Here is a 14,922-nt window from a genome sequence, read left to right as displayed (position 1 = left end):
TGTCACAGTATGGTGACTGTTGAGTACCTCTGGAACCCGTTTTGGAGGAACATATGTGTACTGTCAAAATGAGATGGTTCATTGATGTGACATTACATACAAACACAGGAAGCCTATTATAAAACACTCTATTCTCCTTTCCTGTCTGGTCAATAGATATATAGGCATGTCATATATGAGCATGTATACATATTTCTTTTCCATTCTAGTACTCGTGAGAGCCTGGCATCCAACACTTCAAGTATTGTTGAAAGCAACAGACGTCAGAACCCAGCTCTGAGCCCTGCACATGGTGGCGCGGGCCCAACATTCAACTTCCGAGCCACTGCAGACCCACCCACAAGTGAAGCTGAGAAACTGCAGAAACCTGCTAACTGCCTGCAAGCTTCTGTCACTAGTGTCTGATGGTCATCCTGCCTCAGATCTTCTGTCTTGTTCTATACAGCAAAGTTTACGACACTGGGACTGATGTTTACATCTTTGGGGAAAAATTTAAAAAAGCATCTCAACCACAGTTTTAGTGTTTACTTAAACTGTGCTGCTATGTAGACTAGGGGCAACAAAGAAATCTTTATTTCAAGGTATCGCTTTTCACATTTGCGGCTCTGTAGCAACAGAATAGCAGTAGGGATAATATGTACACTTTTTGCTTCACTTAATTGTAACTGAGCACATATATGAAAGTCTAGACACTGTAAGTGTAAATCTGCATTTTCAATGTCCATGCAGTTGCCAACTTCATTTAAAAAAAATGCCACAGATGTGTGATGCCCCTGGTCAGAGGCTAAACTCTGCTGCAGAGTTGATCGTTTTTTGCTTCAGAAACTGAGCCACTGCTGAAAGTAACCAGGCAGGATCACCATGAGGAAAAACAATGCCAAACATGACAAGTGATGACCTCAGCTCTATCTGTGAATTATTAATACTAATCAGTCATTTTCACTGTGCATTCTTGTGACACAATTCTGCAAATACCCATTTAAACGAGTAAAAGGAGGTTTGGGGTTTGTTTTGGTTTTTTCCAAGTTATGGAGGGTGGGAAGGGAGACGCTTCTGCTTTGTGTTTCAAAAGTATGAGAGATGTTTACTTAATGAGACATGCTACTTGACCTTCAGTAGTCACAAATGAGGAGGTGGGCCTTTGCATAGAGGGGGGGAGCGGGGAGGGAAGGGGAAGTTGTAACTGTCATGAAGCCACAATGTGGAGTGACACAAAATACAACAAATGTCTTCAGTATAAATCAAGTACTTAAAAAAGATAATCTAATTCTTGTGTCACTTCCGGTATTGCAACTTGCCATTAATATAGGAGTCAGGATAACTTAATTTCTTGGAACAAAAATATTCTTTATGATATAAATGACAAGTATGGCCTGAAGAATTGATTTCTTTCTAGTGGAAGGACATAAATCTATTTTATGTAGCTTATTAAATAGAATGCCTAAATTAGGCTATTAAAAATAGCATACATTGTAGTGATTATCAGAGAACAAAATTTAGAGAATTATAAACTTCTGGCCTTTTTATTCAGTGGATGTTATTTGCAATTTAGCGTTTTATGGACACATCTGATTTCTAGAAATTAGATGTGTCCACATGGTTGGCAGTAGAAATCTGAGTTCTATTCATATGGTATATCCTAATTGCTCTCCCCTAAACTGTTACTCCAAAGTAATTAGTACTATGCTAATTACCGCAGAGTAACTTCTAAGGATAGCTAAATTCCAAGAGTAATTTGTAGGTGTAGGGTCACATTCTGCTCTGTTACTCATGCAACCTGGTAGTGCAACAGACTGACTTCAAATTTAACTTTTTTTCTTTTTTCTTTTTTTAAATCAGAACACATGAATTGGTGGATGAATAACAAAGATACTAAAATGTGCAACAGCCCAAATTGTTGCAAAGAAAAGCAACATTTACGTTATCTAGCTCTTGTAGTACACAGGTATGAAACCCAACTATACATACTGAAAAACCAGTATTTTCATCAGGTTCTGGTGACACGTATTACTCTGTACACAATGTCATTTGAGCTTCACTCATGTTCTCCATTGTCATCAGAAGCCTTATGTTACACAGTTGGATATCGTTCATTTACTTATGAAATGGCTTTCTAACTCTGGACACAATCAGTTTCCTGTTCTGTCAAGAGCACCCAGTCAATGCACAGGTCTGTTTTCCTTGGTTTCACTGTATAATTTCCATTTCATAGGAGCAATAAGACCTTTCAGTGCACATAAAGAAAATTATTGTGCTTTTGGTTGGTTATCAAAGTCACTTGGCCTTTAGCCTTCTGCCTTATCATACCTTCCAAGATGTGCTCTAATTGCCATATAATGCTTTGCATGACGCATCTTATTATTCAATATGTAACTCCAGCCGTACTTTTTCCATGCAAACTGTACAGTCAGAGTTTTTGTGGGGAATTGTTATATACTATGCAGTGGCTGACTGTGATTTTGTTTCTAGGATGAGCTCTGACATTAGCAGTATGTATCAGTTCAGTAAATAAAAATGTCGAAACGATAAAGAAATTTACAGTGATGATCTGAAGTACTAACAGCAGCATTGAAATGTGAACAGCAGAAACAAATTTCACCTTTGGGAGAGGTATTTGTCATAAACGAATGAGAATTTATGCAGGCAGCTGGTTGTACAGAAGACATAATTCCAACAAAATGTGATGGTACATACCTATAAACTGTGTAGTATGATATTTCCTAAAGTTTCCAGAGACCAGCAGACAACATAAATGTCATATTAATGTTGACATGGCATTGTACCAATATTAATGTGACTCTTGGAATATGGAATGTAAACAGAAGTTTCAAATAGAAACGTTCTAATCTTGAATTTTCTTTTTCTTTTTCCTTTTAATATCAACAATGGAATATAAGGAAATTCCATCTTGAGGTTCTAGTAACAAAGCCACGAGAGTGGAGCTTGAGTGCTTTATGTCACCCTAATCCTTTGATGAAATCATAGCCTTGTATTACGTGGTTGCTTATCTATCATTCTTCTTCTAATGTATCAATCTAAAGGTTTACAGAGTTAGATTAGGTTGAATCTGTGTTGTGTTCAATTGTAAAGGGTCAACACAAATCTGTCGGCATTTTGCACACTTAATATGTATTATTATAATACAACATGTTACTTTTATGGTAATTTTTTTTACACATATAACTACCTCCATGAATTTGATGAAATGCAGCAACGTGAAAAGTGTATTGTACAAAGCAAGGTTAAAAACTTTGAAGCATTAGGTCATGGCGTTCTCTTGTGTGTCAATGCTTGCATATGAAGTCATCTTGTCTCCATTGCCACAGTTTCCTTTACAATATTAGAAATCTGGCTATTAGATGAGTCACTTTAAGACTGACAAGGCTGCATAGCTGGGCTAAAAGTGAAAGGAAGGCTGAAGCCTTCTGTCCTCTCCCCAGTTATTGGTAAAATTTCTGCCTGGTAGAACTTGAAAATGTATTTGTAATTTAGCAAATTAGGAACATCTACAGTCTGTGAAATATGATTGACGGTTTGGGGTTTAACAGAAGACACTGTGGGTATTTTCTTGGCAGCCTTCAAATACTTTGGGCCCTATTCTGTCTCCATCTTTGTCAACATACCAGGTCATGGTTTCTCTGAACTGGCAAGGGTGTTAAAACAGCTCTTCCTTTAATGATAAACACTGTTCTCTAGGTTGTGTGCATCTGAAATGCTTGCTCCTATGGAAATTACCAACAGCCTTTAACTGACTTTGCTGGGAGCAGTATTAGGGACCCTACTCAAGGTATGTGCCTGTTGTTCAAAGAACATGGGCGAGTTTCCAAGAAAAATCAGGCTGGCTTTTGAAAAGTAGCCAGCTGCAACAAGCCACCTTTCAGGAGGGAAGCAAGAAGGATTTTTCCAAAAACCAAAGGAAGAAAGTGGCAGTTGAACCTAAGCAGATCACATTTATATACAAATCCTGATTTATGAATACCTTTCAGCAAACGTGGTACCATTATTCTGATGCAAATTAATACACAATCATCAGTTGAGCTAATTTTGCCATTTTAAGGCTTTCAGTTAAAAAAATGTAAGAAATCGTTACCCATTTGACTTCTTGCACCACTGTAAAATGTCTGCTATGCGCAAAACAATGTTCATTCAACTTTAAGAAGTAAAATGTATTGGAAAACAAATATTATAATGAAAACCATGGCCTAAGTGCTTGCCAGCAGTAGTTGTTATTAGAAAAGAGAACAAGCAAACCAGTATTCACAGAGCGTCACAAACACGGATAATACTTGGCACTTACATCACACCTTTTTGCCTGAGGGCCTTGAAGCACTTGTCATGGCACCAGCTAAGCCTGGCAAGCCTATGGGGTAGGTAGGGTTCACTGGCCCTGCTTAAAGTCCAGGCACATTGGAAAACATGAAGGCCAAGAGTCTGCAGGATAATTTATTAATCAGTTGCTTTCTGAAAGTTACTGGATTAAATTTAATAGTTAACCAAAGTGTTTATTGTTTATACTCTGAAGTTGCTCTTTGATACGTTCAGTTTAAGTAACAAGAGAAACTACTTTGCACTCCTGTAAAGACTCTTGGATTAGCAGTGCCAAAACCAAGTTTTCCATCACATGAGTACCGCCAGCGGTGGTTTTCGAAGCAGTTATTCCAATTAGAAATTTGTTTTTCAGATACATTTCACAGAGCTTTTCCCGACGCGGTTGTTCAAATGATGATGCTGAGAAAGCAAATAGCAGTCCTAATCTGGTGTTGCACCCACGGTTTACAATTCTCTTTGCTCCTCTGAAGAAAACTGTACAGTATTAGAGAGAAAAGTTCTATTTTTTACAAAATTCTTTAAAATAAAAGGGTATATATCTAAAATGTTCCCCCCAGCATAAGTAAAGTGCATCGTTACTGCATGAGAAGCATGCAGTGGACCCACCCAAAGCCAAGCTGGTGCTAGAAGAAAACAGGACTATCACACTTCTTACATAGCGGCGCTCTAAACGGTGGTTTATGCAGGTGCAAATCTGTCGTAACTCCCCTGATCTCCCATGGATCTGACGGAGACGGGAATGGGTCGCTAACTCCATTGAAGCTCAGTTCTGAGCTGAGGGTTTCCGTGTTCCTCCCCCTGCCCCGAGACACTTAAGTGCAGAGAAGGAGCAGAAGGTCACCCGCACGCACGTGGCTCTGGAAGGGCAGCCTGGGCACAGCCACCCAGCTGGGATGCTACGACAGCCACCACACATATCCCACCTCGGAAGGGAGATCTTTTGAGCGAAACGCCTGCCCTCGTGTTGTATAGCAGTCAGAGCCACCCAAAGGACACCCACCCAGAAGTATGAAAGGGCCCTTGGAGTAATTGGCACAGATGTTACTTTTATATGTGGAGGAAATTTAAGTTTAAAGGGATCATAATTCTGCAGGTAATTTTCTGTGAGTGACTGAATGTGGCTGTTGCATTAGGTTTAAATGAGTTAATAAATGCAAGTGGGACTTACTGTATGTTAGAAGGGAGTTTTGCAGCCAAGACTGCCTTGTATAAATGTGTTTGCACTGAAAAAAAAATAATTAAAAAGTTAACTTGGTCTCTGGTTGCTGTAAAGGTCATCCAAGATGGATGTTCTGTTTATATTGTATAGTATTTCATATGAAATAATTGCAGTTCATGAAATGTCTTCCCTAACGTTACTGATTTATAACAGCACATTTGTAACATGGTTTTTATTGTGTCAGTGTACCATATTGTAAATGATGATTACTTGTCATGCTTAGTATAATAATTTAAAGGAAAAAAAAAAAAGGACAGGGATTTTTGTAAGTCTATATTTGAAAGTCCCTCCATATGGTAATATTGTGTTCATGTTGTTTATGTAGTGTTGCGTGAAATATCCATTTTGGATTGTGTTACTTTTTAAAATATTAAATAACATTTGGTTATATGTTTTAAGTGGATTCTTTGCACCGACCGGTGGTTTTTAGAGAAAATACTTAACATTTCCATGTAACACAGCGTTTCTCTCCCTCACTTAGGAAACCTTGCACAACAAACCAAATACCTCAGGAAAACAAGGGTTGTTAACAACTTGCTGTTTTCATGTATGCTCTGTAAAAGGTCTCTCAGTCATTCTAGTAAGAGCACATGGGAGAAAATTCACCAATTTTGAAACATCCCGGTTTGGACTGGACATGGAGGTGACGGGTGCAGCGGCACTGTGATCCCCACTGAACCTGTGAGCGCCCAGCTGAGTGCACCCAAACCTCCTGGAGATGAGAAGTCCACTGGGGCATCCTGATGCCAAGCAACAGCTGTCAGGTCCCTCTTTTCCTCTTCCCTTCATACTCATGAGCCACAGGAGGACCTGGTGCACACACCCCATAGAAAGGGCTCTAGCAAGGAGGTTTTATCACATTCCTGAAAAAGAACAGTAAGTTTTGTTTTCCACTGTGACAGCAGCTGATTGGAAAGGCCCAAGTGGACAACATAACGTTTTGTCTGCCTTCTACCACCACTTGGAAGAAGGTTTTGAGAAAGTTTAGGCTTCAGGAGTTTGCAGTTTTGCCTTGAGGACTGCTGTTTCCCAAGGTGGGCTGGGAGTATTGCAAGATTTACAAGATAAAAAACGAAGCAGCATCTGTTGGAAGTAGGTGCTGTTCTAAGCACCTTGGCTTGTCACTTGCTAGTGGTACATACTATTACCGTGCCGCTTGTAGTCTTCGTTGGTTCCCCTTCCATCTCCCTGTGTAATCCATCTCCTTGGAATTGTGGAATTTTAATTGGGGGGGGGGGGAGCCAAAGCCGGGGGGATTTGATCAGAGCTTTGTGCTGGCACTGACCTTGCACAGGCAAAGCCAGTTTTGGGTGGTTGTCAGAATGAGACTTTCAAGGCTTTTTTAGTCTTGCTGGAGAAGTTTGCAAGTACTATTTCCTCCTCACAGAGAGCTTTGTTTCTTTTTCTGTCCTGATGGAGGGCTCGTATTTTAGGTGATAGATTAGTCCGATCATTACCTGGAAAGGAATGACTGTTGTCCAAACCTATACACCTTGCACTTCAAAACTTGCTTAGAAACATGGCTTTAGTTCTCTTTATGCTTTGCTGACAGGTGAACTGAAAATTTTAAGCAAGTGACCTGTTTATGGTGCAACATGGCACATGACATACTTAAAAACCATCTAGGGCTACTGTTCATCTGAAGAACTATCCCCTTGCTGTTGGATCATGCCTTTCTGCTGAGAGCATTGAGTCAAAACAGCAGATTTCCATCCCTCTGTATCTAGAGATATCTTACGTCTGTAACATGTTTTAAAGTTCTCCTCTCTAGACTTTCCTCCATCCACCTCTCAACTGTTTCCTTAGTCTGCTGTTTTCCTTCCAACCCATTTTCTGTATTGACCTTCTTCCATTTTATCTTTATTCCCATCTCTCAGAATCTTCTGCTCCTTTTTCATATTTATCCTCCTTTGGGTTGTGGGGGGTTTATCCACACTTTTCTTGACATGAAGTGTCCTCCACCCGTTTTCTCACCCTCTCCTCTCAAATGTCACCCTAATGCTATAGTGTCTTCTCACCACTTTTCCATTACATTCTCTTTTTCTCTCTCCCTGCTCATCAGAAAGACCTCAGAGAAGAAAGGGTGGTCAGCTGCTTCAGGACAGGCGCTCCTGTCAGCACTTCCCTTCAAGCCATGCTGTTGCAGGTTTGTGATCTTAAAAAGGTTTAGGAGTGTAAATATGCCCCCGCTTCCAGTCCCTTCTGTTCTCTTCTTACTGCTGACTGCTACTCCTTTTTTTGACTGTGTGTTTCTCAGCCCAGCATCCCTGTGCTTTACAGGCTTAAAGAGGAGACCCAAAACCCTGAGCAGCACTGCAACAGATCACAGTGGTCGCTCTCAGGGCACCAAGCAAGGCCCCAGGTGAATTCTTAGAGAAACAAGTATAAAAATACCCAGCTGTGCTGCTCAGAATGGCTACAGGGGGAATCTCAGTGGCCTTTCCTGAACGGCAAGGAAGGAGCCCATTGCCCCAGCACTGTTCACCGCAACTGGAACACCAAGGGTTTTGCATCAGAGTCAAAGATGCTGGGACTTTGATGGCCTCCGGTGGTTATGTGTCAGGATAGCTGAGCTTGCATTTGTAACCAACTTCCTTCTAGCCTTTAGGTCCTCATGTTTAACAATGTATTTTTAGCCTGGTTCTCACAGAAGTGATGAATGGGGACTGGAACGGGAAATCCCAAGTACTTTTTTTTTTTTAGGTCTTTATTTCTCATCCTAATAAGCACAGAAAACTTAACCCTGTGGTGCCAGATATTTGAGAGTAAGCAGTGACAGTAGATACATCTACCAGCATGTCTGTGCGTGCACTGAAATACATAGTTATGTACCCTCTTTGCTTGCTTGCTCGCTCATGGAAACCTGAAGCCTTTTGTTTTCAGTTCTTTGCATCTCTCTCATTTTGTCCCTGTGCTCATCAGCACCTGGGAGAGTTGAGCTTGGTGCCTAGTAAGTGCCCAAGAGGGTCAGTCTGGCAGGAAGCTGCAAAAGCAGCTTCCAGTGCCTCCAGGCTTTGCGCTGCCAGTGAGAAAACAAGCAGGAGCCAGCAGCCTGCTGCGTGTAGGCTGTCCTTGTGCTGGAGTGAAAGGGTACACCCGTGCTGGTGCTCAGCTCCGAGCAGCACTACTCCAGCAAAGGCCCTCCCGGTTACACACACTCACCGTGCTGCAGTTCCCACTGCAGTGTACTCAGTGCAGGTGGGCTGTGCCGCTTGCTGATGAAACTGCTGTGTCCTATTAGCTGGGGGGGGTGGAAAATAAGGACCTAGACAGGTAATTTTGTGGGGCATCATGTGCATCAAAGAGATTTGAATGCAAACCATGTCTTGTGACCCACGTACCTGGAGCCTGCCATTGCTACACAGCTGTGGTCTCCACCACGCGCACACCTCTATGTACCACTAGGCAGGAACAACCATCAAGGTTCTGAACTTGAGGACTGAGAAGAGCAAACCTCAGAGCTGGATGTGCCTTAGGACTGTGGGCAGTGACCAGGACGGGACAGCAGAGAAGGGCATTTCCCTTTCTGGCTATGGCAGGTGAAAGCTGTTGCTGCCTACGTGGTGAGCCACTCTCCTCCCTCCACACTGCTGCTCCTTGCCCAGCCCGCCCCATTCACCTTGATCCCAACCCCAGGCTCAGCTCCCTCCCTGCTGAGCTCTGCAGCCCAGGCCCTTGCTGCTGCTCACCCCCAGCACAGGGAGGCTGCTGGGGGAGAGGCTTTAGGCTTTTCTGTGTCCAGTTCTGTGCTTGCCTCTGGCTCAGGCCCAGGCTGAACCTGCCGGAGCAGTCCTAGTTAGCATTCAGCAGTTTAACACAAGCTGGTGATCACTCTCAGGTGCTTGTAATGGGGCCAGCTGTAACCCTCATCTAAGGCACAGCCCTGGCAGGGGTTTGCAGTAAAGCAGTAACAACCACAGTCTGCAGTAGGAGCATCAGTCAGGGGAGGCACAGGAGCAGGGGACACTTTGTCCATCATGGTGCAAGCGCTTGAGGCCACCCCAGTTCCCAGCCTGAGGAAAAGAGGTGCAAAGCCCGCAGCAGGATCTTGACCCCAGGACACTTACCTTGTTCCACTGTGGGGAAGGGCACAGTAGGCCACACAGTAGGAGAGGAAACCCGAAAAGCTCCTCAGCTCTGACACTGCTCTGCCGCCCATTGACCCCCGTGCACACTGGCAGCACAGGCAACATGAGTGTCCCATCTTCTCCTCCCCACTTACGTCTGAAGAAAGTCATTGTATGTTCCAACTGTAACGTTTTACTTGCAAGTAGTCACCAGTGGAGGTTTATTATTCATTCACAGCGAAGAAACTCAAGAGTCCTCAGATCTAAGGCAGCCAGTATGTTTATTGTCCCTCCTTAAAGGTAGACCCTTTGCCCGTTACAGTTTTATTGTTGCCTTTAACCCACTATGGAAAGATTGTATTTCTCGTGCTTCACTGTTAGACAGCAGGTAATGATTTCACCAAATCACAGCGTGTACAGAAAAAACAAGATGAGAAACCCACTCACTTGTGAAGGTAGAAGTAAAAACCAAAGCCCCAGAAAACTAAAGCTCCACAGAATGACAAACAGTTTTGAAAAGCTCTTTGCTGCCTTTAAAACATACGCCTGGAGACAAGTGGACTTTTCTTGAACCAGAAACTAATAAAACACTACTGCTTAAAATATTTAGACCGCTGCAGATTTCAGAGCTGTTTGTCTTTCTAAATGAGCCGCTTGGGACGTTGCTAAGGAGGAAGCTGCCTTTTTGGCGTCAGATTAGTAGCAGGGCTAACTCATCATCAGGTCCAGCCAGTCGACCACCAGCTTTGGTGTCAAGACAGAGCAGAGTGACTGGGTTAGTCCCACATATCGGGCTAAAAAGGAAGGCTGCTGGCGTTTACTTTTTGGTAAAAAGAAGAAAATGATCTGTCACTGCACTGACATGTAGTGTGTGAATTCTGCCTCATGACTGCTCCTTGTGCCATGGATAATGCAGACAGTGGCGCAACTATGGCGTGAGTCCCTGTGAACAGAAAGGTCATCAGGCAGCCAGCTTCTGCCCGGATTTCTTCCAGCTTGGGGTCTCTGCAATGTGAGGGGAAGGGAGGGAGGGCAGGTGCTTTTGTCCAGACAGAGAATAAGGGAATCCGTATCAGGGTTTAAAAACTCAACAGGTTTCACTAAAACAGGGACGTGAGCATGTACATCAGTAGCTTGGGAGTCATTGCTGGGACCACCAGTCTGAGAAGAAGGATATCAACTCAAGACAAGAAACAAAACCCTCTGCATTACATGGAGGCTAGAGGATGCTCATCTCCCAAAAGCCAGCTGAGGTGGGGAGCTACATGTGCCTGCCTGGTTCATACAGACCTAAACCAAACAGTGATTGGTACTGGTACATTCTGACCTGTGTCTGTGGATGTGCTGTAAGGATGTTGTGTCCCTGAGCAATGCCCAGCCAGGAGTGAGACATGGCAGCAGAGAGCAGCCAGGGCTTGCTCCCCCTGGAGGTGCCCATTCACAGACACGGTAGGATCCTGGAAGAAGCCCCGTGAGAAGGCAGAGATGGATCCCAGCAGGGCCTGCCCAACAGCACTGCCATGGGTGCTCCTCCTCTCTATTGCCCAAGTGCCGTGCCCCCCTCTACCCCTGGTTAACTCCTGGCCTGAAGAACAACCTGCCATCCTTCATGCTCTAGGTAGGAACTAGGCATAGCTTGCAAACCCGGCTAGGCACTCAGTGCTCCTGGCGGTGCTCCCCTCTGCTCAGGCAGCCCCCTAAAACACAAGTCATAATCACTTGCCTCAACCCATTAGCCTTTCCCCTCCCTGTGTGCTCGTGAAGGTTGTGCTCACCCTCAAGGCTCCCACATTTGTCTTGGAACAAAGCCTCCCTTCTTTCCCCCTGTTCCTGTTGTACGTGCAATAACTTGCTGTTTGTTCCCTTGCAAAGGCTGCAGAGCGCCTCTAAGCTTAGTTTGTGTCCAAAAAAACATCCCTCTCCAGCAGGAGAAGATTCATGATGCATCCCAGATGTTTGCATGTGGCAGCAGTCTCCAGACACAGCAGATTATGGGAGAGAGATGGATAAGCAACGAGCAATTGTTTCTCCCCCTCAGAGGCAGGGAAGTTTTGGCACTGGCTCTATTTACCACACTGGTACATGGAACCTTTTAAACATCACTGGGATGTGTTTCTGTGTCTAGCTGTGGCTGTCACAGGGAACTGGAAGGGGGATGCAGAACAGTTTCAGATCATTATGTAAGACTCATCTTTGGTTACCTACTGCTGGCTCTAAATTATCCCATTTCTAACCCTTCAAACAGGAGAAAAGTGCTGGCCGAGACTGTCCCAGCCCTGCAGCTGCAGTTGGTGTGCTCAGCACAGCCTCAGTTTGTGTTTGTGGCTCACTCCGGTTACCTCTTTTGTCCCACCCTTGCAGGATCTTTGGCAAGGACTGGATTTTGAGGCTGGGTTTGTTACTGGCCGCCTGGGACCCTCCTCCCTGCCCCAGGCCCGATGCTGACCTCGGTATAAGAGAAATTATTCAGTCTTAGGATGCATTTCTTTGTATGAAAGCTGTTAAGCCAAACAGGTTCTCCATGCTGCAATCACTGCCATGCCCAAGCATAGAGGCACTGGGAATGGGTATTTCCCATGGGAGAGCTGCCCACCTGAGCTATTATTCGGCATGCTGGCCAGGCCGGCACTCTCAGGCCTGTCATACCCACACTGGTGACAAACAGCAAGGCTAGTGCGGGGTGAATGCAGAAAGAGAATTCCTTTTACATGGAAAATCTCCCATGCTTCATCAACATTGTGCTGCAGATAGGGCCAATGAAAATAAGAAGTGGCTCAAATACTGATCTTCAGAGAGACAGGCAAGGGCTGAGCAGCTCTTCACTAGAGATATTTTTCTTTTATTTAGAGGTCGAGACTGGTGAAGGTCTTGTCCAGTCTGCCGTGTACCAGCAGCCTCAAAAGGAGCACTGCTGTGCTCAGCTTCCTGGAAGGGTTATCGGATGCCAAAGCTCAATGTTAGTGGAAGAAATCCTTTCCTATTGACAAGGGGGGGGAGAAAAAGCAAACAAGGCATCCACAGCGATCTGTGCCAACAGCTTTTTCTGAGAAATAGCCCGTATAATTCACAGTGGGAAAGGGATCTGTATCCACAAATTACTTGGGAAGAGCAGACTTTGGCGAGGCAAATGGGACCAGTACCCCACCTGCCCTTTGGTAGAAGGTAGCTTCTACAAAATGCTGTCCCAGTGGTACCTCACGCCACTGGATGTGTGGACAGAGGTGGAGCAGGAGTAAATATGGGAGGAACAGCACAGAGAAATTGCGATGACAATCATGGTGGCATCCTTTTCTAAGCATGATAAAGAGCTCATAGTTTGCCTTCATAGTGTCTGCTAACACTGCCTAAATGGTAACCCTGGTGGCAGATTACAAATCCTTCAAAATTTGACATGTATCTGAATTATTTTATGTATTTTCAATGGGGAAAAATAACCATTTTCTTGGCTGATTCAGAACAACAAACACGAGAGATGGTGAATGATCAGGAATGATGGAGCACTGTATGTAACACCTGGCTGGATTGGAGCAGGTCTGACTCATTGGAGCTGATTTGGGAAAACCCACCCTCAACTTCAGCTGCTTGTCCTTTCCATCAGGGGGTACACAGCCATTACCAGAGGTGCCCAGGCCATCAGGTTCAGACACCCCTGAATGCAGCACTCCCTGGGCACAGGGGGAAGCTGTGGTGTGGTTTGTGCGGTCCTTTGGTGGGGGCTGCATTTGGAGCCCATCTGTGGTAGGCGCAGAGCAGCTCTCCAGGGCAGTGGGGACATGTGGCTGTCACAGCTCTGCCCATCCCACATGATGAGGCACTTCACCTGCCATGGAGCAACCCCCTTTGGAGAGCAGACCCTGTGTCATTCACCTCAGCTCCTACACCATTAACTCCTTCATCCTCCTCCTTCGTATTAATTCTGAAGCTGCTCTAGCTGTCACATCTGCACCCTTACCAGCTGGTTTCCTGGCTTAATTGCTCTCAGAGGGCTTCTTCAAGAGCCACACCTGCTTTTTTAAGGGCCTTAATTTGTCACTGTCCAAACTGGAGCAGCAAGCATCTAAAATTCAGCCCCTGTGACTGGGTTGTATTTCTTCAAACACAAGACTAATTGCTGGGCCTTTGCATTCAGCTATTTCTGCGTAAAACAGAGCCTGTCTTTTGCTGGAAAGTGCCCCACATCATGGATATTAAACGTCATCTTGTCAGTGGGATTTGCATTTGTCCATCCCATTTGTTCTTGCAGAAAGAGGCTGTATGAAACAAGGAAAACTCAGGGCTCTCTCGAGTTCATTCTGTTTAAAGGGAAAAAAAGTATTTTTCTTAGTCAAAACTATTTTTGGGGGTGTTCCAGGTCGTCCCATCCAGCCCCTGCAGCAGTGTCGGATAATCCAGCTCATAAAGTGCTTGAACTTTATCTTAAAAGACATTAAGATTTTATTCTGTCCTCCTTCACAGCTGCTATGGGAAGTCTTGCTACCAAAAGCCTACCAATAAGGGTGAAGGCATGGATGGAGTAGCAAGGGAGAGAGATTTGTGGGGGGGGGGTGGTGGGGGGGGTGGGTGGATGGATGGATGGATGGATGGATGGATGGATGGATGGATGGAGAGAGAGAGATATGGATGGATGGATGGATGGATGGATGGATGGAGAGAGATGGATGGATGGAGAGGGATGGATGGATGGATGGATGGATGGATGGATGGATGGATGGATGGATGGAGAGAGAGAGGGATGGATGGATGGATGGATGGATGGGTGGGTGGGTGGAGGGGTGGAGGAAAGGAGGGAGGAAAGGATACATAGGCACAAATAATCACTTTTAATAAATTAATCTTGAATTTGACAGAGCCTCCCTCTGCCCAGGGGTCATGTAAAGGGTGGGGGGCTCCTCTCAGAAATCAGAAGCAGGTCCCTCCTGAGTCATTTTGTATGGCCATGGCCTGCAGGGGCAAAACTACCCTGCGCAGGGGAGCACAAAGCAGGGGTTGCCAGTGCACTGATTGTTCTAGCGCTGTAGGACGAGCAGCACATTGACCACTGAAGAAAGGCTGGAACTGCCTGTTTTGAACACATACCCGAGACCCTTCAGCATGGGACACAAAGGCAGCTCCTGTGTGCGCCCTGCTGCCCCTGCTTCCCAAAGGCTGCTAGAGGTCTCATATTAAAATGCCTCATTTTCTGCAGCCAAGGGAGAAATGAAATGAGCTCCCCAGAGCTCAGCTAAGGTCTGATCCATGGGGCTGGTGCAGCGGATGGGCACCATGCCTCCGCCACCACAGCTCACTCCTCAGCCCACCTCACTGTTT

General features: G+C 44.9%; 1 protein-coding gene across 6 annotated transcripts in view; it reads left to right on the top strand.

The window, feature by feature from the left end:
* Nucleotides 1–5,938, top strand: part of STOX2 (storkhead box 2) — a 149,026-nt gene extending 143,088 nt beyond the window's left edge. For all 6 annotated transcript variants that reach the window (XM_061371888.1, XM_061371851.1, XM_061371869.1 and 3 more), the window contains one exon: nucleotides 210–5,938. In XM_061371888.1, the coding sequence (XP_061227872.1) occupies nucleotides 210–405 (196 nt within the window). In that variant the 3' untranslated portion in view covers nucleotides 406–5,938. The remainder of the gene's footprint in view (nucleotides 1–209) is intronic.
* The last annotated feature ends 8,984 nt before the right edge of the window (nucleotides 5,939–14,922 follow it).

This window comes from Neopsephotus bourkii, unplaced genomic scaffold (genome assembly GCF_033783945.1).
Source record: "Neopsephotus bourkii isolate Nb327-2 ecotype Australia unplaced genomic scaffold, CSIRO-AGI_Nbou_v1 NB_168, whole genome shotgun sequence".
NCBI lineage: Eukaryota > Metazoa > Chordata > Aves > Psittaciformes > Psittacidae > Neopsephotus > Neopsephotus bourkii.
Note: the sequence above shows the minus strand (reverse complement) of the source record. Positions and strands in the feature narration are given on the sequence as shown.